General features: G+C 39.6%; 1 protein-coding gene across 2 annotated transcripts in view; it reads right to left on the bottom strand.

The window, feature by feature from the left end:
• LOC139941847 (spatacsin-like) overlaps positions 1-23411 on the bottom strand; it is a 35416-nt gene that overhangs the window by 9359 nt on the left and 2646 nt on the right. Inside the window, exons 4-31 of one of the 2 annotated variants that reach the window (XM_071938475.1) lie at positions 22546-23347; positions 21935-22055; positions 20502-20652; positions 19829-20227; positions 19155-19246; positions 18483-18668; positions 17671-17742; positions 17022-17158; positions 16116-16327; positions 15229-15457; positions 14519-14716; positions 14030-14127; positions 13542-13687; positions 12593-12757; positions 11835-11904; positions 11094-11259; positions 9953-10173; positions 8638-8743; positions 7414-7769; positions 6816-6911; positions 5673-5815; positions 5345-5545; positions 4437-4544; positions 3370-3574; positions 2385-2599; positions 2134-2271; positions 1136-1306; positions 590-757 (exon numbers count right to left, since the gene is read on the bottom strand). In XM_071938475.1, the coding sequence (XP_071794576.1) occupies positions 590-757; positions 1136-1306; positions 2134-2271; positions 2385-2599; positions 3370-3574; positions 4437-4544; positions 5345-5545; positions 5673-5815; positions 6816-6911; positions 7414-7769; positions 8638-8743; positions 9953-10173; positions 11094-11259; positions 11835-11904; positions 12593-12757; positions 13542-13687; positions 14030-14127; positions 14519-14716; positions 15229-15457; positions 16116-16327; positions 17022-17158; positions 17671-17742; positions 18483-18668; positions 19155-19246; positions 19829-20227; positions 20502-20652; positions 21935-22055; positions 22546-23347 (5372 nt within the window). The remainder of the gene's footprint in view (positions 1-589; positions 758-1135; positions 1307-2133; positions 2272-2384; positions 2600-3369; positions 3575-4436; positions 4545-5344; positions 5546-5672; positions 5816-6815; positions 6912-7413; positions 7770-8637; positions 8744-9952; positions 10174-11093; positions 11260-11834; positions 11905-12592; positions 12758-13541; positions 13688-14029; positions 14128-14518; positions 14717-15228; positions 15458-16115; positions 16328-17021; positions 17159-17670; positions 17743-18482; positions 18669-19154; positions 19247-19828; positions 20228-20501; positions 20653-21934; positions 22056-22545; positions 23348-23411) is intronic. The other variant, XM_071938477.1, reaches the window with a different exon arrangement.

Here is a 23411-nt window from a genome sequence, read left to right as displayed (position 1 = left end):
CCCAAGCCTACATCCGTATGGACTGTAAATAGGCTAACCCTGTTTCAGCCCTAGGAGTAGGTGGCAACGGCCTCTGGACAAAAATAATTGTAGCCCACACCTTGAAGTGGCCTTCAGGCCTTGTGTGTCTTGTGACTTGCATAAAAATATAAAAAAAATATTGACAAAATAGGGACACCGTAAACACAGGACTAGTTAGCTCAAATGGTAGGGCACCAACAAGTAAACCCAGAAGTTGCAGGATAAAATCCTGCTAAAGTAAGTTTCCCTTTGTTTACAAAAAAAATCTGATTTTTAAAAAAATATTGGATGTACACTGAAAAGAGCACTATATTGATTATTGATGCTTTCATTGTGATGTAATTGAAGGAAAACACACAACTTTTATATCAGATCATCTTTAAACAATAATGTTCACACTAACTTGCATTTTCTGCTACGAGATTAAAGAATACTGTAGCTTTCAATTAGACATAACTGCTACACATGTTTGCTGAGCAAAAGTCAACATATTAATCAAGTCACAAACAATGCAATATTTCTTTAAGGCAAGTCATTTTCGCTCAGCTAAATTGGCAAATTTTGTTACCTTTTCATCTTTAAGGATTGGAGGTGAGTAAGGATTCACCTTGACATCAGCAACGTACAGCAACTCTTCTGATATGAGACACTTACAGTCCACATCACCGAACCTATCATCGGGGCCAGTAGTGAAAGCGCCCTCTATCAGCGAAGGAGGGACGGAGCTGGTTTCCACCTGAGAATTAAAACACAGCATAAGATGGATCTGGATGTCAAAGACACAGGGCCCAATTTGATGACTCTGCTTACCGCCGAATTTTGCGCTTACAAGCAGCATTTTCCGCTTACTGTGCAAGCACTGAATTTCTGCCCCAGCTGTGTAAGCCACACTCTCTGATAGGCTAAGGGTTCCTTGGGGTGTAGGGACGGAGATTTGGGGGATTGGGTTACCAAGCTTTACTTGATGAGACAGATTTTTCCCATCCAGATTTTTCTCCAACAACCACGTTTACAATTTCAGGTTTCCTTTAACACAAAAGGGTTTGACTTATTAAGACAGAGGATTTTGAGAAGTTTTTTTTTAAATTGAGGAAATACAGGAAAGGATTTTCACCTTCTCCACCTCAGCTCTTAGTCTCCAGCTCCAGGCTTCTTGCTGTAGCCTCTCAGCAGCCGCTTTTACTTGTGAAGTTGTGCTGGTCTCATTAGATAACCACCTTTGAGCAAGACTAAGCAAAGTGGCTTTCTCTCTGGCGTGCAAGTCTTTCTGCTCATTCACCTGATTCTACAAAGGGAAAAACATAAATTAACTCAATAAACAGTGCCACTCTGACTGGGTTGAAACTTGGTGTGTTGGTAGTAAAGTTCATCAACTACTTAAATTTGTAGTGATGTCATGATGACATCGTCATGTTGTTTTTTGATTTTTTTTTTGCAATTTCGACCATTAATTTTTTATTTAAAGGATTTGGGTACTTTTTCAAAATGTCCATAGATTAACATTAAACTTACAGGGTTTGAAGATAATATTACTTACTGAGGTGCTGTAGTTTTTGAGAAATGAGTAAAACAATGTCATGAAAATTTGTTTGTAAATGATTGAAATAACTTTTGTCTCATGAGACGAAAATTATTTTCATGACATTGTTTTACTCATTTCCCCAAAACTACAGCACCTCAGCACGTAGTATTTTCAGGTAAGCTTTCTACCATCATTATCTTCAAACTGTGTAAGTTTAGTGTAAATCTGTGGACATTGTGTTTTTTGTCCTACAAAAGTTACATAGACCCTTTAATATACTGAGAGCAAAGCAACTGCAATACATTTTTCTGTTAAAAATACTACATGTATAGTTTCAACTTTTTTCATAGACAATTCAAATCTAGAAACAATGACTATAGTCAATAACTTCCTAAATTTGATTTTGGTCAAATCTTTGACTTTTATTTAAAGGCCATGTGGTGTGTTTTAACCAATACAGCCTTCAACCAAGTCAACTTATTATCATCCATAGCTTTTTAGAAATAGTTTGATGGATTCGAAACTAAGATCAAGCGAATCTTACTGCTGGGTTTTGATGCGTTTTTCAGCAGATAGAATCCAGAACTTACTTGGAAGAATGTTGATGCTGTACTCCCTGAAACACGGTTAGCCTTGAATGTATTGTGACACGTTTTCCAGAATATCATCCTGCCTGATTCAGCATTCCAGACCTTTGACCTCTGGAGGTCATTCAGGTCAAAGAGCAACTGTGGAAAAGTAGAAATAAAGATATACACATTTATCACAAGGCAATGTCACAAATCCCACAAACAAAAATATTATGTAAACAGTTTCAAAATGAAAAACTAATTTTCAATACCTGCTCAACGATGACTTGATCTACAGGAAGTCCGGCCACGCTTGCGAACTCTTTAGCCTTCTTGAACGACTTTGTCTCCTTCAAGCATTGTAAGACTCTGTTACACTCTGCTGTGTACTCTGTCTCATTGACACTAACAAGACGAGTTATCTGGGCTTGTATCGGGGTGTCTGTCAGGGCTTGCGTTACCTTGTGTAGCTTGTTGAAGTCAGGGGCTGGAAAAACAAAGCGGAAAAACAATTTTATAGGTGTTAAATTTGCATCTGGATGAAGAAAATATACTTTTTGTTTTACCCTAACAGTGATGTGTGTTAGCACTGTATACTCAGGATCAGATTCGAACACACAACATGTAAAATTCTAGAGCAAATGTCTTACCAACTAGACCACCAAGATTGCTCGAGTAATATGCCTGTGATTTTTTTACAGAACTCAGGCAAGTATTGAGTAAACAGTGCTTACACACATTGATGTAAGGGTAGACCAAAAATTAAAGATCATTTGAAGCGATTATTGGAAAGTAGTATCATTTAATTTCATTTATTCTGGTTGTGAAGCCGATGACTCTCAGAAAAGGGACTTAAATCACTGTACTAGCCAAGAACCCAATGGAGAGAGGACAAGGAAGTTTCTGTTTTTATAGTTGGAGGAAAACCTCAGAGAATTAATCCTGGCAAAACCCACGCAGTCAAGTAGGGACTGAAAACGTGATGCACATTGTGCCCCTGGCGTGATTTGAACAGGGATTCTGGAGGTGGAAGGTGAGGAAAGATATCACCTGCCAACCCGACCACCTTAAACTTTTAAGCCGAGTCCGAGCGTCGATTTCACAAAGAGTTAGGACTAGTCCTAGGAGATATTAATAACTTAAGGCTAGTCCTAAGTTAGAATGAGTAACTCGTCCTAACTCGAGATAAGACTAGCCTTAACTCTTTGCGAAATAAACCCCGATGCTCTTAACCACTCGGCCACGACATTATCATACCTTGTCTCGACACGATCCTAGAGAAGTTTGCATGAGCTAAGACCTCAAGCAGAGAGCAGGTATCCCAGTAGGTGGTACTAGTCACCACCATGGATAGAACCACAGCGCTCGCCGTCTCCTCAAACCACTTGAGATTTCCAATCTTGAAATCCGCTGAGGTTCGTGGACTCTGAGACCCTGATCCTGAGATACCCTTTCTGCGACACTGTGAAAAACAACAAGACAAAAGAAAAGCATCTTCATTTAAAGACAGTGGACACTATTGGTAATTGTCAAAGACCAGTCTTCTCACTTGGTGTATCTCAACATATGCATAAAATAACAAACCTGTGAAAATTTGAGCTCAATCATTCGTTGAAGTTGCGAGATAATAATGAAAGAAAAAACACGAAGTTGTGTGCTTTCAGATGCTTGATTTCAAGACCTCAAATTCTAAATCTAAGGTCTCGAAATCAAATTTGTGCAAAATTTCTTCTTTATCAAAAACTTTGAATCTCCGTCGTGACACTTGCTAAATAAAATTGGTGGGGAGGTAGTGCTTTCTGCTCTACCGACCATGCTTCGGCTGATGATATACCTTTTTAGGCAATATTATTTTAAATAATTGTTTTTGTAGAGTTGTTTCAACTTTTTCACTGGCTGGTCCAGATTTGCCTTTTAGCTTTTTTGTAATTGTCTTTTTAAACCGTTTTCTTCAGAAACCCTCTGTATTGTAATGTTGTATTTTGTAAATTGTTTTTTTTTTACCTTTGTATCTAGCGCTTTGAGGCCTTATTTGGCAATTTGGCGCTTTATAAATATCTTTTTTTTATTATTATATTATTATTATATCCAAGCCTACATCCATATGGACTGTAAAAGGGGTAACCCTGTTTCAGCCCTAGGAGTAGGTGGCAATGGCCTCTGGAAAAAAATAATTCTAGCCCACACCTTGAAGTGGCCTTCAGGCCTTGTGTGTCTGGCGACTTGCATTAAAAAAAAAATTAAAAAAAATAAAAAAAATCCCCACATCTCCTTGTGCACAAAATTTGTGTGTCGTTGTGCAGAGAATAAATGCTGCTTCTTACCTTAAGAATAGCAGCCTTGAAGTCCTGCAGGAAGATCTTAGCTCGAGATGTGTCACATTTCACCAACATTGCCTCGCAGAAATTCAGAAACGAATTCAAGGCGCAGTCCTGGAAAAAAATTCACCACACACATAGAAACATAAAAAATAATTTGCTAGTTTGCAAGAAAGGAAAGTCTTATCCTCATCTTGGAGGGATGGTGTAAAGATTTTGTAACAAGAGGATTTCAAAATTGTTGAAATTTATGTAAATGGAACCTGCTCGGGCCGAGACAGTATTATCGTCACCTCAGTGCAAAAATGTTGCATCTAGATTTGACAACAGCATCAGATCTCGCAAGAAAACGCTGTGTGAAAAATGTTGTGTCCTGATACCTATTGGTTTAGTGTGTACATCTTGGATACAATGTTTTGACACTTTCAAACACGCACGTTTGCACTGACCTGGTATTTTGTTGGACTTACCCCTTAGGGCTAATTTAAAGGCAGTGGACACTATTGGTAATTACTCGAAATAAATATTATCATTAAACCTTTCTTAATTACGAGTAATGGGGAGCGGTTGATAGTATAAAACATTGTGAGCAACGGATCCCTCAGAAGTAATGTAGTTTTTGAGAAAGAAGTAATTTTCGAGACCTCAGATTTAGAACTTGAGGTCTCGAAATCAAGCATCTGAAAGCACACAACTTCGTGTGACAAGGGTGTTTTTTTCTTTTGTTGTAATCTCGCAACTTCAACGACTGATTGAGTTCACATTTTCCTACAAAACAGATTCACACATAATTGTACCCGCAAGTTTACTACTTAAAGTTTCTTCCTACAAGTATTTAGCCATACCAAACAAAGCTTCAAACAATACTACATGTAACAAAATATATATTTTCTTCTTTCAGACTACGCATTCACCTTATCAAATATGTAGAACCCTTTGGCCAAGAGTGTCACCAGACCGGCTGTCATGGCAACCTCAACGATCAACGTCAGCTCTTCCAGCGTCCAGCTGTGCCACTGGACCGAGGTCATTGACCCAGTGACCTTATTTGTAGAGGTCGGGTCATCCAGAGAGCTCAACAGCCACGTGCAGAGACAGTCTAAAGGAACGCAGTCCTTTGGTGAGTAAGAACAACAACAAATTCAAAAGACATAACCAATTGTTTTAGCAAAAAAATGCAGCTATATGAACATTTGTCTGTTGTTTGTTCATCTTAGAATAAAGGACTAAACTTAAACGCACCTTATAGCATGACGCTATGATGGCAAGCACTGGTTCCCCGAGTATCACTGCATGGGCTAGTAGAGACTTCCATGGCACCGGTGAAGTATTACATTCAAATAGAACACTGAAGAGATCCTTAGGAACTCTGCTGATGTTTAGCTCTGAAAATGATCCGTCGTGGTAAGAAAGAAAACAGATTGAATAAAAACAAAGAATACATTGGGAAAGTTTAATTTTAAATTCTGAATTGATCATAAGAACTTTAGTTTATTCATTTTGGTTTTACCCTTATACAGCGATGTGTGTTAGCACTATATACTCAGTACTTTCCAGAGTTCTGTGGAAAGCAAACACAGGCATATTACTCGGGTAGGATTCGAACCCACGACCTTTGCAATTCTAGAGCAGATGTCTAAACGCTAGAGGCAGTATGAATCTTATGTCCTATTGTTATGTTAACTGTTGCTAAAAATAAAGGGTTTTGATCTGTCTCAGGCTGATGGGATTTGGAAGTTTATTCTTGAGTTTTGGTCCATTGACCCCTTGCGCGCACGTCACACGCGACGACTGTCACCATGTTGGTGGGCAATAGGTTTACGTGTAATCGCGCATTGCTACAATGCGCACTTAACTGAATAACGCAGAGTGACATTGCCCACCAGTATGGCGCATCCAAGATTATTCTGATTACGACGTCAGGTGAATTCAATTCAATTTCAATTCAATTCAATTTATTTATTTCATCACAGATTACAAGTAAAAAGTGAAAATTGTTTTCCCTGTGGGGACTAAAAAGATACAAATTTGATACTTATAGAAAAACAAAAAAACATTACATTTTAAAAGCGCAAATTTAATTACAAAAATTTAGTATAAGCAATAAATAGGCTAGTTCAAATTTGAAAAAGAGAGAAACAGTATCAAAATCTCACCATCACTGATTAAAATGGAAAAACAACAACTAAGTTACCTTATTAAAAGTGAGTTAAAAAGATGAATAGCTCTGGGTAAAAAAGATAGTCTGAACCAGCTTGTGCGAGTAGAGAGAGAACACTACTCTCGAGTAGAGAGAGAATTGGGTCAATATACTGAGAAGGCGCTATAAGCAAAAATGATGTGGTTTGCTCTTGGCACATCAAAGTACTTTAATAAGAGACATACCCAGTGGGGCAGTACTAGGTTGCGTTGTACTATCATCAGTTGATAATGCATCGTCACTTCCACATGTAGTATCATCCTCAGAGCTCATATCAGCAGCTGTATTAACAAAAAAAGAACCCCAGTATTTTCAGATTTCGGGTCAAAAAATGCTCGGTGATTTTATAGTTTCAAATGATACATAGTAACAGACTACTGAAGACATTTTATCTGCATGGAATGGGTAAATAAGCCAAATTTTTAGATTTATTGAGAATTTTTCTAGTTAGAGTTTTCGGTCCAAAATAGAAAAAAATCTGTGATCACAAAAAAATCACAAAATTGTCAGATTTCAGGTCAAATTTTTTGGGGTGATTTTATTATTTTATATGATACAGAACAGACTACTAAAGACATTTTATATATGTGAAATGGGTAAATACGCAAAATTTTGAGTTTTGGTCCAAAGGTCAACACATAATTTTCAGATTTTGGGTCAAAAGATGTTTAGTGATTTTATGGTTTCAAACGATGCAGAACAGACTACTAAAAAAGCAACCCTTAACAAAAAAACAACAACAAAAAAATTTGATATTTTTTCATGCAACATTTCTGGACTCACTTCTCCTTCGTAGGAATCCAACTCGATGATAGTAGTGCGCTTTAACATCGCGTACTCGTTGGGAAGATAGAGGGCGCTGTCTAACCCCCTGCAGATCGTCTCTGATGAGAGCCGGGCCAAAGTGCAGGTTGCGGAATGCATCATGGAGGTGCTCCCTCACTGTGGTGGAGCTGAATTTCTTCAGAAGATCCAAGACCTGCTCTTTAGGGTACTGATGTGCCTGTACAAAGCAGGTGAAGTGTAGCCACTGGTTGTCTGAAGCACACTGACTCGGGTAGACCTCACTTAGAGGTAGCTGATGTCGACGACAGAAGAGAATTGCCAACGTCCATTCCTCTGAAGCCTCCCATGATGTCCTGAGTAAAAGCAAATCAATCAATCGTAACATTAAAAATGGCGCCATAATCTTAAGCCCGGTTCATACTTCCTGCGAATGCGGAGCGAATTTTGGTGATGCATCAATCGGGAGGCGCTCCATATCCCTTTATGACGCAGAGATACTCGCTTCGCCCGACGCATTCGCAGGAAGTATAACTGGGCATAATGGTTATTGCCCATGGCGCTGTAAACAGGTGAGATTTGAGAGACTTTGTAAAAGTCTGTACTGTAGTTGATTGCCTGATGTTGTAAGAAAGATCGTTCCATATACTGGGTGCCGCGACAACTGTGTCTGCTTCTACGAATGATCGTTGAAATTATTTATGTGTAGCTTTGCTTGCAGGAGGTTCACCACAGGGTTGGATTGCAGTACAATTTCTGTGGAGTAATTTTCTTCAGGACTCGGTTCAGCACTCAGCAAACAGTGTTTAGGCCGAGTAAAATAAAAAACATGTTTAGCGTCAAGGTTTCTCAAAAAAGGAAGGAGGAGGGGCTTTTTTTTCTTTTTCTTTTTTTTCAAGATGGCTGCCATTCTTTTTAAAATGTCAAATATCCATTGTTTTTTACTACTGCTCAAACACACCATACATAAATGAAACAATTTGGTCAAGACATTCAGATAAGACATTCAGATTGTTTTAGCTGAGATCGTTTAAAAAAAAATCATCATAAAAAAAGGAAAAATGTGCATAAAACAAATTTAAAAAAAAAAAAAATTTAAAAAGGAGGCGGCCTCTAAAAAGGAAGCAGGCGGGGATGCTAAACATGTTTCTTTTTTCCCTCAGCCTTATCAAACTATCCAAAAAATTAAAATATTAATACAAAAATCCATGTATGTAAACTTACAGTTTAGTTTTGGCAAGGTTGAGTTTGTACGTGATAGCATCCTCTAACAACTGCAATAACTCTTTGGCATTTCCACTTCCTTGAAGACACGCCAGGAGCATCCTCACTGCAAATGAAACAAACATTTCCAGAGATGAGAGATCTTACATATGCGAGATGCTCTTGTGGAAGTGTCGTGGCTTTACGGTTAAGAGCACCGAAATCAAATTCTGGTGTTTGATCAGCAGAGTGTGGATTTCAGTCCTGGGGTGCGTTCCACTCGCGCAAACGACTCGCAACTGTTCGCGCAAACGACTCGCAACTGTTCGCACAAACGTTTTTTTATCTTTTGAACGATTGGTGCGTATACGCGATGTCAGTATGGCGGCGCCCTGAAATGAAGATGGCGCGCACCATATGTAGTTTTTTTTTAACTTTGTTTTTGCTATAATAGTCCTCTTTTTGACATTACATCAACTAATTAACTTTGTTATTCCAAATCTGCATTATCATCCACCGAAAATACAATGTAATTATGTTTGTGACAAAGAAATAACACCGTATGCTTGTCCGCCATTTTAAAAACCACTCCCCAACACCTCAGAAGTATGTTCGCCTAAAGTTGCCAACGGTCGCCAACAGTGACGGCGAACAACTCGTTCCACTTGAAATTGTTGGCGAACGTGCGCAACTGATGGCAACGTTTGCGTGAGTGGAACGCACCCCTGGTCATGACACTTGTGTCCTTTAGCAAGACATTTACCCATGATGCTTTGGCTTCAGATGGGACGTAAAGCCGTTGGTCCTGTGTATTGTGTAATGCATGCAAAATAACCCAGTACAGTTATTACAAAGAGAAGAGGTTTGTCCTTGTGCTTCTTACACGGTTAAATGCAGATAGTCCCACACCATCGAGTAAGCCCTTGCATGGTGCTATATAAATGAAACTCACAACTCAAATACTCAGCAAGTCTGGATAAATTGATTCAACGTTTTTGGGTGAAAATAATTAAAGCCATATTACTTTTAAGAAAATCCTCTCTCAAAATATTTTATATCATTAACAGCTGCAGTGCTTCTCATCAAGTTTTTATGGTCATTCACTTTTAGATTATTTACCAATCTCTGACCCTACCTTTAATAGCTGTTGAGAACACTATTTCCAACTCAATTTCAATTCAATTCAATAAATATTTCTTTTGGTATTGCCCACACATGTTATAATACATCATTGGTGTTTCATAATATTAACAGTGTCAGTGATAAACAGTAGCCAACATTATTAACAGAAGGGCAAAACTTAGGATTTAAATTAAAAATTATTCATAACGTGTACCCAGATTTTGTTCCAGTTCTTGGTCTTTCCTGGCCTTTCCTCCGCTATCCCCGTGGGTGGATTTCTTCTCTAGGACAGCCGAGGCAGCTTGGAGGTCAATCCGAATGGACATACTGTCCTGACCGAGCATCTCAACGAATGCGACACAAGCAGAGGCGATGGTTCGGTCTGACAAGTGCCTGATGGCAATGCTGTAAGCCTTGAGGTAGGCCTGCAGCACCCTGGATATATGGAGAATATTGAAAAGGTTAATAAAATAATACTACGAGAAATTTATATAGCGCATTAATGCAGAGCTGTCAACATTTGCATCTTGCAATCAGGGAGATTTTGAACATTAATCAGGGAGATGTTTAAAATTACATTCAACATAGCAGGGAAAATGTTTCAATAATCAGGAAGACCTTAAAATTTGTTGATCAGAACATGGAAAAAGTGGTTTATTTTCAAGGAACTTTCTGCAGAATCTGTGATAGTTGGCAGCTCTGATTAACGCAGATAGCCTCTATGTGCTACACAATATGAAATATATTAAGCAATTTGTTGCAAAAATGTAGATTCAAACAAGTGAGTCTTTAAAACTCCCTTGAAAATCAGAATATAGTCAGCTTGGCGGATATGAACTGGTAAGATATTCCATAAGGAAAGTGCAATGAAGTCAAAGTCTCTTTGACCGTAGAATTTTGTGAAAACAGTAGTTTGCATCAGTAGGGATTGGCCAGCAGAACAAAGAAGACGAACAGGATGCAGAACATCAGATATACATCAGATATATCGTCTGGAAATAAGTCCATAAGTCCACTTGAGGAGAATGTGAGGAGATTTTACTTTTAATCGGGGGCCAGTGAGGTTCAAAGATGTGTGTTATATGTTGAGAATATTGAGAATAAGGTGTGCATGAGAAAAGGCGAGCAGCTGTGTTTTGAACACGTCAACTCTTTCAAAGTTCTTTATCCGGTCACATGGAAGGCCTTGATAGCATAAAATGTAGAAACTGGCACAGCAATAATTTGCCCTTTGTAGTAAAACATTAAACCTGTGTTCATTTAGTATAAGTTGACCTTTTGCTTTGGAGAGTCATTTTTATTTCAGTCAATTTCAGAAGTTATAATCAGAAAAAAAATCTTTCAAATTATTTTACCTCTTCTTTGTCAGCGTGCCTCCATCCTGCAGTTGACTCGTAACGAAGGCCAAGTAGGCAAAGGAGGGTCTACCTTGATAGAGGTAGTAGGTGAAGCGAAAGGCTTCAGTGTAAGCGTACTGACTGACGAGATGAGCCTGTGAGAAATGCGGCATCTCAGTTCCATCTGAAATGAGGTCAAGAAAAACTCAATTGAATTACGACTCATGTCGTGGCTGAGCAGATAAGAACATCAAACTCAAGCTCTGGTATTTCTTATTAGCAGAGAGCTTGTTTGTTTGTTTTATTTCCATTTGTACAACAACAGGAATATAAATTACAGGAAAAATGGTAACCAGTAAAGAAATAAAGTTATAAATAATAAGTTAGTACAAAGTGGGTTTGAGTCCCTGTCTTGACACTTGTGTTCTTAAGCAAACACTTAGTGGAAGTATAATTAGGTGAGGTTTGCGGTAGCACCATGTGTTAATCTTTTTTTAATAGTTTCGGTTCTAAAAAGAACCATGGGTTGACAACTTAACCTTTCAATCACTTTACTCTTAGCACACTGAACATACTGATCGAAACGTTGAGTTGTCAACTACTGGTTCTTTTAAGAACCAACACTACTCAAAGAAGATTTACACATGGTGCTACCTCAAACCAACCCTAACTTAAAAAAATAAATTGGGTCAGACACCAGATCTTTTCATAACACTGAATGGCCACAAGAACTAAGTCAATCTTAAAGCCTCAACTTACTCTGCTTGTTGCCCATTGGGTTAGTTGTCTGCCATTTGAAGAGTTTAGCTGGATCGTATGGACAGTTCCCCTGGAACAAAAGAATACATCATCAATTTCCAAGTATTTATACAGGCCTGTAATTCTGAATACTATTTCAACTTTTGAATTTTCCGTAATGATACTGGAATACTTTGGGTTGTGTTGTGGTTGATCAGTCTAGCACAGATAAGCTCTGGTATTTCTAATCAGCCGAGTGTGGGTTTGAGTCCTGGGTTCCATTTCACAAAGAGCCAAGATTGATCTAAAAAAGCATTAATTAATCTTAATTGCAGATCAAATTGTGATGACTCAATACAAATCACAATGGCAAACTGAGGCAACTTAAAATGAATCTTAGGCCGGATCCGAATTGGCGGCTACGGCTACGGCTACAGCCGGATCGCCGCGTCATCATGCATTGAAGTATAGGACGCCCTTAGCAACACCCCTGGCAACGATCGTAGCCGCAGCCGTAGCCACCAATTCGGACACAGCCTAAAAGTCCTTTATAAAATCAACACAGGTGTCTTTAAACAAGAAACTTTAAAAATTATTGCTCCGACCTTTGGAAAGGATGTAAAGCCGTAGGTCTCATCTGCTGTTTAAAAGCATTCATACTCACAAACCTACTCAGGTTTACTCCAACTGTGAACATAACAAGGAGTGTTGAGCAATTCTTCCTTAAGTTTAACTATTAAAACAATAACGGGATGAACAAAAAAAGATTGAGCTAATACCTGCAATAGTTGGTAGACTGTGATATCCTGTTTACTGACTCCATCTACATCTATCGGTGGAAACACAGCTGCTTGTAGCTTAGGGTACTGCTTGAGGGCCTCCTTCATCACCTCACCATCAACCTTCCAAATCTTCTCTTCTACTGACAATGCTGGGATCATTGCCTAAAACCAATATTTAAAGATTGTGTTTAACACTCCGTGTAGGTATTTAGAATAACTTACCGCACCTCTGCGCAGTATTTTTCTTTTTGAATTTTTTTGAGCTTCCGAAGTGATTTTGTTGTTGTTGTTGAGAAAATAATGAATAGAGTGAAACTCTGACTATTAATAAAGTAAATGCAACAAGTATTCTCATAAAAGGCACCAAGACGTTTTCGTTCTCTTGCGAGAAATTATGAAATGTCTTTCCAGCCCAATGCAGAAGCTTGCTCAGTGGCCCATATCTGTATACAAATTTTGCTTCCACATGTACCCCCATCACACCAAACTCGTTCTTACTACGTTCTGAAAAATGTAGTCTTGGTGCAAGACGATAGTAATGTGGGTGGTGCCGGCAATGAGGGGAGTGGGGGGATCACGATAGTTGAGTGAGAATGTGAGTAAATTTTTCAGTACGCAGTGAGAACGAGTTCGGTGTGATTGGGGTATAGGGGATACGTCACAGAAGGCCGTTTACAGGCAACCAACTCCAGGCAATCTCCAATAAGAAACCCATTCACATTTCAGGTGGAAACTCTCTGTGAGGGCAGAGATGGGTCTTGTGATTGGTTTAGCCGAGTAGCGCATATAATGCGCACAGGCTGTATACCCCCCAGGGAGCTGAGATGGTTTAAGGAATGATTTAAGGCCCAGTGACCAGGGGCAATAATGTGAAGCGCTTTGAGACACCCCTCGGGCGTGAAAAGCGCTATATAAAAACCGTCTACTATTATTATCATTATAATACCTCTGAGAACGTCCCCGGTGCATAGATGAGCGTTGCCAAGGCAACTACTGGATGTCCTGCCTCAAAGAGTTGAGATATGGTTGGTTGGACGTCTCCGAGCAGTAGATGAGAATTTGACAGACTGGCCTGGAACATCAGAGAAGGATCTTAACGGGGAAACAATAAAATAAAGGACATCTAAAATAAAGTAAGAAACTGTGTATGGGATTTGAGGCAATGCATGGTGAGGTATCAATATATATTTGGTTTGCGGTAACACCATGTGTGTGTTCACTAGAATACGTTCTTTTTAGAGATCTGTCTTGATTTATATTCTACTACTGCGGAGGATCTGAAAGGAACTGTCTAGCTTTTTAACTACTACCTGGGCGGAAGGTAGAAAATCAGCCAGGACTACCTTTTTAGCTCATGTTTGACATTTGATGACAATATTTAAGATCAAAACAAGTCTAAAGTTTCCTTTAAAATAGTACAAAACTACATTTTACCAGTGGTCTGTCTTCCAACCCATCTGAAGTGTAGAAGCATCTCCAGCCATCTGTTGTCACTCACTTGTGACACAACCTCATTCTCTGACAAGTACAATCTAAAAAAAAAAAAATGTGTCTTTGTAGAACGTTTCTCTGCAGCTCTATCATTCTGAACTGTGATGTCCTCTTACCAGCTAGAATAGCATACATTTATAATTGCTGAAATTGGTACCCCACTCATTTCTTGCTCGGCGAAAAAATGTCTAAGCAGAATGTTCTGATGAACAGCTTTATGAAATTGGACCCTGGAGTGGATTTCATAAAGAGTTAAGACTAGTCTTATCTCAAATTAGGACGAGTTACTCGTCCTACCTTAGGACTAGCCTTAAGTTTTCAAAAACTCCTAGTACTAGTCTTAAGTTAGGACTATCTTTGTGAAATCGACTCCTTGTAAGTCTACTGCCTCCCAGTGTCCCCAAAGGTCTGCTATTGGTTTGAAGCCTTTACCTGTAGAAGTCCAAGAAGAGATACAAGACGCTAGTCAGCTGCTCCTTAAGACACAGATTGATGAACCATTGACTGAACTTCTCTCTCAGGTCTCTGTTGTCTTGGAATGGAGTGTCTGAGAATAACTGCAGAGTACGACTGAGCCTCGTCAGGAGTAGATTAAACTTTTCCAACTCCAACGACGAGAAGATGTTACGACTGGAAGACAAAAGAAAAGCAGTTAACTTTTTTAGGTATTTTAAAGAGTAAAAATATCAATAAAAACACCTAGGCCAAATAGGGACCAAATTAAGGAAACTCTGAGTTTTTGGCGTTTTTTGGGTGAACAATGAAGTCCCAGTACATCTAAAAATAGAAACAGATTTTAAGCACATTTGATCCATATTAATATTATAGTTTTAACGGAGATATTTCTCTAACATCAATGGTCTCAAAGAACATTTTACTCCCACAAACCAACTAGAAGGAGCATAAAAAACCAAAAAACAAACAAACACGGAAATATAGAGAAGTTTGCATGTTTATCGCTTACGGGCTTAATAGTATTTTCATCAGCAACTATTTTAATTGATTTGTGCTCTGAGGATCAGTTTCATAGAACTTTCTTTTGCACGGTTTAGGCAAAAAATGTGCGACACAACTTTAAGGTCTGGATTACATTGTTCATTGTTTTGAGTAACAAATACTGAGGAATTACTAATTAACCCTACCTTGCCAATGCATCCAGTATTTTCTCTCTCAGATAGCCTGGGCAAGCCTCTAGTTCATCAGCACCGTGTGCATATAATGCCTGTGTTAGTACTGGATTGAGATATTCAGGCTTACTAGAGCTGCCCGGGGCGCTAGCTGCTATCCAATCAGACAAGTGTTTCCAGTCACAGTGGCTTGTCAAGTAACTCCAAATAGACTTAGCATCCAGAGAAGGTCGCAACGATGTATCTGTAGAGGGGTGGTTAAGATATTCTTAATGAAATTTAAGCTGTGATTAGTTTAAACGAAGAGCATGTAATTTTTGCATCAAGGATACAGATTATTGAGCTGCTTGTTACACTATACTGATGATTGATACTGATGTTTGACACCAACGTTTTCCCGAGTGTGTGGGTCTTCTATTGGTTGCGGTCAGTTGACAAGGCATGTAATAACCCGTTAATAACCTACCATGTACCTACCATGCTATTCTTTGTTTCCCCTATACAAAGAGAGAAAAGGGTGCTGGAATTCATGCTCAAAATCTCCCTTTACGGAGGCTAATATGTAATCCCCAACTCATCCTTTTGTTGTACAAATCGGCTGTGGCTTATGGCAAAGGTTCAGGCCTATTCACTTCACTGTAAGACATTCCATAACTTCTCAAAAAAGAAACAAAAAAAAAAATCCTGAGATCGCTTGCTGTCTTTACTTTGTTTAGTCAGCGTTTCATTATGACAATGATATTAAAAAATAATAAAAAACTACTTTGAAAGGTCTGAATAGTAATATAGTAAATAATATAATGCAGGTACAGTAAGTTTTTTAACCTGACTGAGGATAAGCTGTTAAACATAACTCTATGCCTCAATAACTGGCAACATTTCTTAATAAAACCAACTCTTACCCTTAGATTTAATAAGCACATCAAGTAACACCCTCTCTCTGATCTCATGGTCCCAGGTTCGAACCCACTCAAGGGGGATGTGAGCGTAGTGGAAGTTCTCGCAGTTTGGCGTCTCACACATGACCAGTTCCCCTCGCTGTAGTCTTGTCTCAAGGAGGTTTTGCGCCCATGCATTCAGGGAGTGCCTTGGGGTGACCATACCGGCCCATTTCCTGAGTACGTGCAATGTTAAAATAAGTAGAAATCAGTAGACGGTGAGGTCTTAAACGGTGGTTTAAAACCAGCAGGGTTGTGGTCGCCTGTTATAAACATCCAAAAGCCTTTAAAAGTTTGAAAGAAATCTGATAGTTTGGCCTTAGGTCATCTCTACTCTACGTTAAACTTCTACCCATATTTGAGGGAGTAAGTAGCTCCTCTTACAAGTTAAGAACTTGTGCGTTTAAGTTCCAAACTATTGGACCTACCAACTTGGACTGTGATATTATTTTCTTTTGGAAGGCAGTACAGCAGATGGGCAAAATGAGGAGATAGGGGGGGGGGTCTGAAAAAAATAGAATAGACTAATAGAATAATAGAATAAAAAGACCCAATGCACCCAGTTTTTGTCTACCCCCAGTTATTGTCTACCCCATTCTGCTATGTTGGGATTCTGAATGTAGTTCAAGATATGGTGAGTGTGTAAATGCACACTCTTTGCCTAAGATTCTCACTACAAAGTAATAATAAATGTTGACACACACAGCTTTGTGTTCCATACACTCCCTGACGTTTCTGTTCACTTAAGGAAAATTGTATTCTAATATACTATTTCTAATGCCTTTTAATAGGATACAAGGGCTTCTTAAGGTTAAATTATCTATCCTTGTTTATGTAAATTAAGTGTTTTAAAAACACAACTAGTATTACCTTTTCCCACTCTCCAGAGCCAATGCTTTAGCTTTATCAAATGATTGACAGGTGTACAAGCGTTCCAATTGGTGGATGAAGGTAATCATACCCTCTTCCTCAGTAGTAAATGATCCTGATTGGCGGAGATGGTCAATCTGGAATGAATATGCATAGATTTATCAATCATCATCTGTATTTATCAATTAGCAGCTTTTACAGATTTGTTACGAGTTGTTAAAATCTGTTAAAGCCTTCGAGAAAGACTCGGGGTCGAAACGCCAGGCCACTAACTTTTTTTTGCATTTAAACCATAGGTCCTTTTGGTTGGTAAGCACTTTGCAATAGCTAATATTATATTTTCAAACGATTTAAAAAAAAAAAAAAAAAAGTTGTTAATTCTTCTTGTCTTCATTTTGGAAGGACCCATGGTATAAATGCAAAAAATAGTTAGTGGTCTGATGCTCCAACTCTAGTAGGGTCTTTCTCAAAGGCTCAATGAAATTAACCACACAAATAAACAGGTATACTGGAAACAGTGGAAGGAGATGAAGAGAAAGAGAGAGAGAGAGAGAGGCAGAAAGCACACAGAAAAAGCAAGGGATAATCATTGAATGCGACAAGGGGGTGGATGCGGGAGATAACTTTGATTGTCTTGACCAATACTTACAAGGAAATCTCTGAGGTTGCTGTTGACAGTGTACAGGCACATTTTCTTGAGCTGCGTCTGCACATTATAGCCCTGAAACAAATGTAAGTGTAAATAATGTCTCTTCAAAGTGGTTCTTGTTATCAGAAAGTTGCCTAACAAATTGTCAAAATCTTGTTGTCTATTTACAAAATATGTTGAGGCTCTCTGCTTAAATACACCCTTATAGAATGAATTACATGGAAGCCAACAAGGCTATGGCCTCTGTTGCCCTAGTCTTGGCCATGGTGTACCTTCAAAAAATTTCCAAAGATTTTATGGTTTTCCAATGTAAGCACTCCTTGTAAAATGAAACAACATGGCCTAGCCCTTTCAAACATGAAATTTCAGGCCTTGGAAGTTCTGCAGATTTTTTGGGGGGAAATAAAGCAAAAACATGAACGGGCAAAAAACAAACATTCTGTTTATTATATACTCCCTGCGTTATTGTGTAGTTTTTAAAATACTTTTAATATGTAGGATTTGAGGCATTGCATGGTGAGGTATCAATGTATATTTGGTTTGCGGTAACACCACAAGACAGTTCCCTAAGAACAACTCTACCTGGCAAGTAGATACACACATGGTGTTACCGCAAACCAAATATACACTTTTAATATGATTATGAATTGACAAATCCTTGCACAAATTCAGTAACTAGACGCCAATTATTATTCTAGTTACTGTGAAATTAGCGGTTAGCTCAGGGGATTGGAATCTACAATCTTGCGATTGCAAGCCCTGCAGTCTAACCACTAGATCACTGTGTAACCCAAACTCGAGAAGATTCTTACCATGTTTTGGAGCAATTTGGTTGCAGTTTGAAGGTCACTCTGTAGCAGTGAACCCAGCATAAGGTGGAGTCCCTTGTCAGCCAGGTCAGACATCTGAACTTTAACCTCTGACCCACCGTAGGAACTGCGTAGATGGGCTAGGGCTAGAGGTAGGCAGCGTCCAAGGATGGCATCTTTAATTACTTCCTGAAATGGGGTTGAAAACATATAACATAACAATGCAAATCCATGAATGCACAAGCTGCCTGCCTAATTTTCTGGACAACCTGTGAAATATGTTCATGCTTTTAAAGCAAACTTATCTGCTACAGTTAGCACAAATATTTGCTTACAGTTAAGCAGCGCTATGAAATCTGCTACAGTAAGCACAAATATTTGCTTACAGTTAAGCAGCTCTATGAAATTGGCCCAAGGAGTCTTAATAGTTACGACGACCAAATGCATGCAATGTATAACAGCCACTGGTTCCCTGCTTGCTGACAGATCTCTGGATACCAGCTACAGTTGGGACCGGTCCCGTCTTAAGTTGGACAATTCTTAAGTTGGGACAGGGAACCTCAACACAAAATTTCTTTGACTTAGATAAAATTGGAAAGCCTGACACAGTGATCGAACCCTTCGAAATTTCTGCTCGATTTGGCAAAAGAAAAAGTACAAAGAATTATTTCTTACCTCTTGTGACATTTTCTTCCACTTCTTGGTGTATTTCTGGGCTGTCTTCCCATCGGGCTCAAAGTAGTTTGGTGAAACTGAATCTACTTCGTCTGAAACCAAACCAGGAAGGTCAATGTAAAAATAAATATTTGGTTTCAACCATTGATTATGGATATTTGAATGCTTAAAGGTATGATAGACAATTAGTCATGACCATTAACATTCACTAAAACTACATGTACTGTGTGTTTCAGATTGTGTTTGTCAAGTGATTTGACCACAAGGGAAACTGACTGGGTACAGTTGGTAGAGCACTGGCAAGTTCAAACTCATAGAGCTAATTAAGCAGAAAAAGTTGCTTAGCACAACAAAATTATGCTTACCATAATAAGGTTACCAGCCAAAATACCTTGTTGCATGTAGCATCTTTGACCGTTCTCCTGCTTTATTTTTGCTTAGCACAACAAGTTTCGTGCTTAAGCAGTTCCATTGAAATTGGGTCCAGAATTTGAGTCCAGTGAACTAAACCACTAAAATATTATTTGGTTTTACTCTCACACCGATGTGTGTAAGCACTATATACTTAGTAGTTTCCCAAAGCTCTGTGAACCAAAATCACAGGCATATTACTCGGGGTGAGAATTAAATTGCCAATCTAGACCACTAGGAAAATTGAAACTTTTTTTCATTACCTTCACTCTTGGCTTCGTCCTTAGCCTGCGCCCCAATCCATTTTGGACACCCTTTGAGGTACACCCACAGCTCTTTCACGTACCCCATCAGCTTTACCAACGCCTCCTTGAGAACCGTTCCAGTCAGATTGAAGCCGCCCAAGACCTCAAGCCCCTCCCCCTGCTGCACCGCCTTCAGCGTCTCCGTAGCGTTCTCGATCAGCTTGTTGACGTAGGCCAGGGTTAGGTTCAAGAGCTGCATGGCGTACTGGCGAGACTGGTGCGCCTGGATATGGTCGCGGATTGAGGTGATGAGGAGGTCAATGGCCGACCAGAGTTGGGTTTGATCGGCGGTCAGTGGGGAGGGAGAGCGTGGAGCCCCATAGGTGGGGGAGCTAGGTGTAGGACTATACTTGAACACTACGCAGAAGACATATACAAAATAGAATATTAATTTATATAGACCAATAACAACAAAATCCACAGAGCCTGGATTTACCGCAGTCATGAGTTGTACACAGCTCCGTGGAACAAAACATAAAAATCGTATGCATTTTATGGAACTTTCAAAATTTGTTCACGAAATTTGATGTCGGAATTTATTTCTGCGCCTCTCTCTGTAAGGGTGTAAAAGAACACAACATAAGTTTTTCAAAATTCTTAGTTTTTGTTCCAAAACTTGATTCAACCGTACCATTTTCTCTACTCTTGAGGAAGAATGCCACGGTGTCCAGCTGGCGTTGTTTTAAACCGACCTCCAGAGCATGTATAGGTATAGAGTAATGATCCCAGTGGTTTAAATGACAAACAGTCTCAGCTAGACTAGCACTGCTGTAGATCATCAACTGCAACACAAAGACACATGCCAGAAAATTCAGGAGACGAGAGAAACTTTAACGCAACAGAGTAATGCAAAGTTTAACAAGCGGTAACTCAGGGTGTGACTCTGTGTGCAAACTGTATACTCAATTTGAGTTGAACAAAGAAAATTTACGAAAGCGGAATTTGAACCTCTGGATTAACGTGCCGGTGCTCTACAGACGGAGCTTTCTAGTCCTTATGTGGGTGGTCTCCCTATTTTGTCAAAAGCCATTTAACCTGTAACTATCCTATTTTGTCAAAAGCCATTTAAAGGAACACGTTGCCTTGGATCGGTCGAGTTGGTCTTTGAAAAGCGTTTGTAACCGTTTTTTATAAAATGCATATGGGTAGAAAGATGTTGTAAAAGTAGAATACAAAGATCCACACAAACATGACTCGAAATTGCGTGGTTTTCCACGTCGGCCATTTATGGGGGTCAAAATTTTGACTCCCATAAATGGCCGACCGTGTTAGTTCGCACAGTAGAAGGAAAACCACGCAATTTCGAAGCAAACTTGTGTGGATCATTGTATTCTACTTTTAAAACATCTTTCCAACCATATGCATTATATAAAAAACGGTTACAAACGCTTTTGTTTTGACCAACTCGTCCGATCCAAGGCAACGTGTTCCTTTAAACCTGTAACTATTGTATAACCATGGATCAAACCCAAGTGAACGATACATGGGAAGCAGCAGGAGAGCAAACATCTTAAGGGGATGTGACATTTTATTTACACAGCAGCTACAGGTTAAGTACAAAATTAGTTTTTTTTCACAGAGCTTGGGTGCTTACACGATCGGTGTATATGGGTAAAACCAGAGTTAATAATATTCTTCCACTTGGAAAATTTATGAACTTGCCAAAAAATTGTTAATGACCTTATATTTCGACCCTAGAAGAATCTAATAGATGTTAAATTTGCAGAATGAAGAATATTAATTCTGGTTTTTACCCATGCACTGATGTGTGTTAGCACTGTATACTCAGTACTTCCCCCCCCCCCCCCGGCGAGTCCTTACAGGCATATTACTCGGGTGGGATTCAAACCCACGACCCTTACAATTCTAGAGCAGTGTCTTACCATCTAGACTACTGACATTGCCCGGTAGCTAGAGGCAGTTCGACTCCTAGCGGAGTCTTTTTCAAGGGTCGACATGTGAAACCAATAACCAATATTTTGGAAGTTAATAAAACGTACATGCGAGCACAAAGCAAAGACTTGATGGTTTGAGTACTATGAATACTCTTAAAGCTTCTCAAACCTTATTGACAAGAGTTTCCTGATCAACTCCATAAGCGAGTGCTTCTATACCAGTTCTAGACAGTATGAGATATTGATGGCTGGAATCTTGGGAGAAGGTAACGACGACAGGCTCTGTAAAGCTACAACAAAAACAGTGAGAGATTCTCAATATAGTCCAGGAAAAAAATTATGAGTATGTCCAATGGATAATGAATGCTAATAAAACACAATAGTGCTAAATATACAATGTACACAATAGAAACAAGCAGTTTTAGCAAGTAGGGTACAGTTTTTCACCACGTAGTGTTGGACGACGAACTGCATAGATACATGTACTGCACGGTACATAACAGTACTGGATACTGTGGGGTCGAAGCATGGTTTTTTTATGTTTTTTAACCTCGTACATCGAAGCCGAAAACGAAGACGCATCTATCTATGCAGTCCGTTGCCAATGTTACGTGGTGAATTCAGAGCGGGCTGGTGCTTGCGTAAAGAGCTTTGGACAAGGCTAGTTCCAAGTGTGAGCCCTGATTGTGTTCAGCTTATTGGAATAGTTATAAAAGCACGCCACCGACCGAATCATATGGCAATCCAGATATGAATTTAAGCAATATTAAACCCTCTCACCTATGGTAATCAATGTCACTGGTTGCCAGATCCAGCAGGCATACTCCACCGTACCGTCCCCTACCGACATCGAGCTTAGTATTACCCCGATACCACAAAGCGGCACAGTTCTTTGTGATGAGCATTCCAGTCACCTTTAGGTCCCTGAAGGCTTTGGAAGCTCTGACCGCAGCCGAGGGCCTGCAAGCCTCATCCTCCTGGTTCGTCTGGATGTAGATCTTGGGTCGGTAGAATGACATGGAGTCGTGTCTAGTTTGCGGCTTCTGGAAACCTGAAATCCTACCAGGAAGCTTCTTAGAGTTGACGACACTCGATGTGAGATGTAACTTTGAGTGAGTCAACTCAGTCACACCGACCCTCTCAAGCCAGTTGACCTCTGCCTGACCTCCATCTGACCCACGATCTCCTGATAACTTCTTGGAAGCCGTCGACAGCATACTCAACCAGGTTCGATTCCCCGGCGTTCCAACCACCTGAACTTTGACCCTCCCATGCATATATACCATCTCATCCTCGTCTGCGACCTCTCTCCCGTCGCCGGATGAAGAGGTGAACTGAAATGACCTCTGAACTTTGACATGGTAAGGGTATGCGTTGAAGTACTCGGTGAGGTTGAGCTTGTAGATGTTGTACTTTGCTTGCTGTTGGGTCAGGATGAGGTACTGTAGGTCGGGGCTGACATCTAGGCTGTCTGGATGGAGGGGCTTCAGGGTCTCCGGATTAGCACTCGGGTATAAATGACGGAGGAACTTCTGGAAGTGGACTGTGGCGACCAGCAGCCTCCTACTCAGGGAATGTACAGCTGTGATATTAGTCAAGAAAAATATTGTATTTTTCCAAGTTTGTTCATATTAACCGCCCAGCCC

The sequence above is a fragment of the Asterias amurensis genome, chromosome 9 (genome assembly GCF_032118995.1).
Source record: "Asterias amurensis chromosome 9, ASM3211899v1".
NCBI classification, from domain to species: domain Eukaryota; kingdom Metazoa; phylum Echinodermata; class Asteroidea; order Forcipulatida; family Asteriidae; genus Asterias; species Asterias amurensis.
This window is presented reverse-complemented; position numbering and strand designations above follow the sequence as displayed.